Source organism: Vitis riparia, chromosome 1 (assembly GCF_004353265.1).
Source record: "Vitis riparia cultivar Riparia Gloire de Montpellier isolate 1030 chromosome 1, EGFV_Vit.rip_1.0, whole genome shotgun sequence".
In the NCBI taxonomy this organism is placed as follows: domain Eukaryota; kingdom Viridiplantae; phylum Streptophyta; class Magnoliopsida; order Vitales; family Vitaceae; genus Vitis; species Vitis riparia.
The window spans coordinates 13,579,177-13,582,557 of record NC_048431.1 but is presented as its reverse complement, the minus strand read 5'-3'; the positions used below and the strand labels follow the sequence as shown (position 1 = coordinate 13,582,557).

At 39.0% G+C, this 3,381-nt stretch overlaps 1 protein-coding gene across 1 annotated transcript; it reads right to left on the bottom strand.

Annotated features, from left to right (window-relative positions):
• Positions 1 to 302: 302 nt before the first annotated feature.
• Positions 303 to 2,894, bottom strand: LOC117921739 (transcription factor MYB106-like). The gene is made up of 3 exons (XM_034839705.1): positions 2,671 to 2,894; positions 2,418 to 2,547; positions 303 to 1,246 (listed from the first exon to the last, which is right to left on the bottom strand). Exons 1-3 carry the CDS (start codon positions 2,801 to 2,803, stop codon positions 394 to 396), a joined length of 1,116 nt encoding a protein of 371 aa, XP_034695596.1. The 5' UTR covers positions 2,804 to 2,894; the 3' UTR covers positions 303 to 393.
• Between the last annotated feature and the right edge of the window lie 487 nt (positions 2,895 to 3,381).

The window sequence follows — 3,381 nt, the reverse complement described above, 5'->3', positions numbered from 1 at the left end:
TTGCTTGTGGGAGTAGGTCAGGAAACATATTCGGAATGCATTATGCAGTGTTAAAGGAACACCATGTTAACTGGCTACTGATACTTCTAATCCGGATTGAACATTTAGATTCGGGTACGCTTGTCCGGACAGAGATAAAAGGATGCCATGTGGACCAGAGGTGGGCTGCCACGTGGTCACACGGGAAGCCCCTACATGATAGACCCTTGTTGTGCTTAAAACTGTGTAAGTACTAAAACATTGGCTATGATGATCTATATGGTTGTCTTGGGCCAATATCACGACCAGTAAGTAAGATGAGATAAGGTAACTAAAGATTTAAATTTATTAACAACACTGTCTAAAGTGAAGACATGAGTGGTAATACAATGGAGGTGGGGGGTTGAATCCGTTCTAGACATTTTCCAAGGAATAATAAGCAGAAGAAGAATCAAGTAAGCTAATAATGTTGTTCCAGTAATGGTTGTTTTCTTCAAAACCACCACCAGCTGATCCAGCAGTGCAGTTTGCGTTGGCATTATCGGAGTCTGCCCCAAAGGACAAGGAGGAATTCTCAGGCAAGAGGTGATGAGAGAAACCGTCGACATTGAAAGTGGCACAGGAGATAACAATATTATTGTTACCCACAGAGTCCGCAATCCATGTTGACTCGTCCGTGGAGTATTGCATGTCAGGGAAAGGGGTTGCGTTATCTTTGATTAACTCTGGCACTTTGTTCTGTCTTTCAAAGCAGTGCTTCCAATCATTTTCACCCTTTTCCATGGAGTTCTCATTGACGCCTAGTCCTAGAGTACTGCTGGGGAGCGCAGCTGGTAGTGCATTCTCTGACGAGTTGAACAGCGTGTCTCCGAAAACTGCACAATCATTGGTTGACCCAGATGACCACAGGCCCTGCCATGCGTTCACTACATCTAGGGTTTTGGGTGGAGCCAAGGAGTGGGTAATGGACAGAGCGGTGGCGGAGAGTCCTTGCTTGTACTGGTGTTGGAAGGGATGGGGTGAGAGCTTGTATTCTCGGACGAATCTGGCTTCTGCTTCCAGTCTGGCGCTCTCCCACTGAGCCATGTGGCTGAGATTGGCTGCGTCCTTGGACTGACCTGTGGCTGAGCCGAGGGCATAGCTTTTGGGCTTGTGGGTAACTGGGTCGATGCCCATTTTGGTTAATCTTTTCTTCAAATGCGTATTCCAGTAGTTCTTAATCTCATTGTCCGTTCTCTTGGGCAAGTGGGTTGCTATAGCCGACCACCTGATTAAAATAAAAGATGATCCAAGTAAATTTACTTACTTCGGGGACGCACCAAGCTAGGTTCACATTATTTTTATTGACTTAAGCTAGCTTGGCTAAATTTATGCTCGCCTTTTTATTTCCTTCCCTCTATTCTTTCTTCCTCCATTTCTGTTTTTTTTTTTTTTTAAATTTCTAAAGAAATTAATTATGTTTAAATTCCTTTATGATAAATAAAAAGAAAAAGTAAAAAATAAATAAATTGAAAGTGACAAGTCTAGCTAGACTTGTTGAGTATCCCAAGACAACATCTTCGTCATATCGCGAAAGGTTTACATATTTATTTTAACTTATTTTAAAACATTAATAGAAATACCATTATATTCGTTGAAGTAAGAAATCATGCATAAGAACATCTATTACCAATCACCAGTTATCATAAATCATGAAGCAAAGAAAAGAAACAAAGGAGGTGCTCTATGTAAACAAAAAGCACATGTCTAAGTATATAAAAATAGGTAGTCAAAAAGTATATCGAGAATGATCTGACTCAAAAAGAAGAAGAAAAAAGACTCCAAATTTAATTATTTTTTAATAAAATATATGATGATGTATCAACCTTTTTCATGCCAGTTTAATTAAAATCGTATTGTTTTAGGGGTATATATATCTTATTATCACATGTTTGGCTTCCATAAAAGAGTATAGCGTGTGCACAGGATGCATGCACAAAATTGCAACAATTGTTTAAATTTTCACCAATTTTGGAGAGAGAGAGAGTAGAAGAAGCACCCCTCTAATAATTTTTTTTTTTTTTTAAAAAAAGCCATATTATAAGCATATATTGTAATAATAATAACATTAGCTTACAATCTTATTATAGATGAACAATTTAGAGAAAGGTGGATGTGACATTAATATGGTAGGATGGAGTGAATATGGGAGAGTTAAAAAAGGGAGTAACTTTGGGCCTAATAATAAGGATAGTAATTACAGAACCATATATTCATGCATGTGAATAAATGGTGTACGTACAATGAGGGGGGCATCAAGGTAAAAATTAAAGAGTTATAATTATGTATCAATAAGGCAGTGAGTTGGAAAGAGGACGTGTTCGGAAAGAGGAACAAGACTTTAGGGACATCCATGCAATAATACAATAAATCAGGGAGTGGATGCTAATATTGATCACCTGTTTCCAAGAAGAGCGTGAAGTTGAATGATGGTCTGTTCTTCCTGCAAACTAAACTTGCCTCTTTTGATATCAGGCCTGAGATAATTGGTCCATCTCAATCTGCAGCTCTTCCCACATCTCTGCAACCCTATAAACAAGCTCCAACAAAAGCAAAACAATTCAAATAATTAAACAGCATCTCAAAAAGTTATAAAAGAAAGAAAAAAAAAACAAAAAGATGGTGGTGGTGGTGGTGGTGTTTTTGTTTTACCTGCTTTGGCAGGCAAGGCACGCCAACTCCCATGGCCGTGTTCCTCAATGTAGGACATGAGCTTCTGGTCTTCTTCGGGAGTCCATGAACCTTTCTTCAACCCCACCTTTTCACAACATGGAGACCTCCCCATTGAACGATCCGACAAGTTCTGCTACCTTGTACGCCTATCCTAAACAGTAAGCACTACAGTTTAACTTTAAAAGAGATGGGTGTGCAAATGCAACGGGAGATACGGGTATGAAGTGGATGGACAAGCAACAATGCCAATCTATATATAGACAGCAGACAGCCCCTACATTTTTTTTATAACAAAAAATAGACCAAATGACCTAAACTTACGATTCAACTTCCTTGCCCCCGTGTGGACAGGTTCTTCAGTAACAGGCCGGTTCCATCCGGTCCTACCCACCCCACATAAAAAAGTGGTTGTCCGTACAGATTTATTTCTGTCATTTATTTATTTTTGTAGTTTTATTTTAACTTGCAAACCAAGAAATATATATACTGAGTAAAGGTTTTAATTAATTGGCATTGGTTAGGACTTATGATCTGATAAGAGTCATAGAGCTACGAATACTTGCTCCCATTCAGTGATGTAAATGAAATGATGAATTCCAAGACTGGTTTCATACTGGATTACAGACAGAGAGAAGCAGCCGTACGCGGGGAAGCCAGACAAAAGAAAAAGAAAAATCAGAGGAAGAAATA

Coding starts and splice junctions, on each gene's coding strand:
- LOC117921739 (XM_034839705.1), bottom strand. CDS start 2,803: ATGGGGAGGTCTCCATGTTGTGAAAAGGTGGGGTTGAAGAAAGGTTCA. Junction 2,548..2,670: donor TGCCTTGCCTGCCAAAGCAG/GTAAAACAAAAA, acceptor GCTTGTTTATAG/GGTTGCAGAGATGTGGGAAG. Junction 1,247..2,417: donor CACGCTCTTCTTGGAAACAG/GTGATCAATATT, acceptor TATTTTAATCAG/GTGGTCGGCTATAGCAACCC.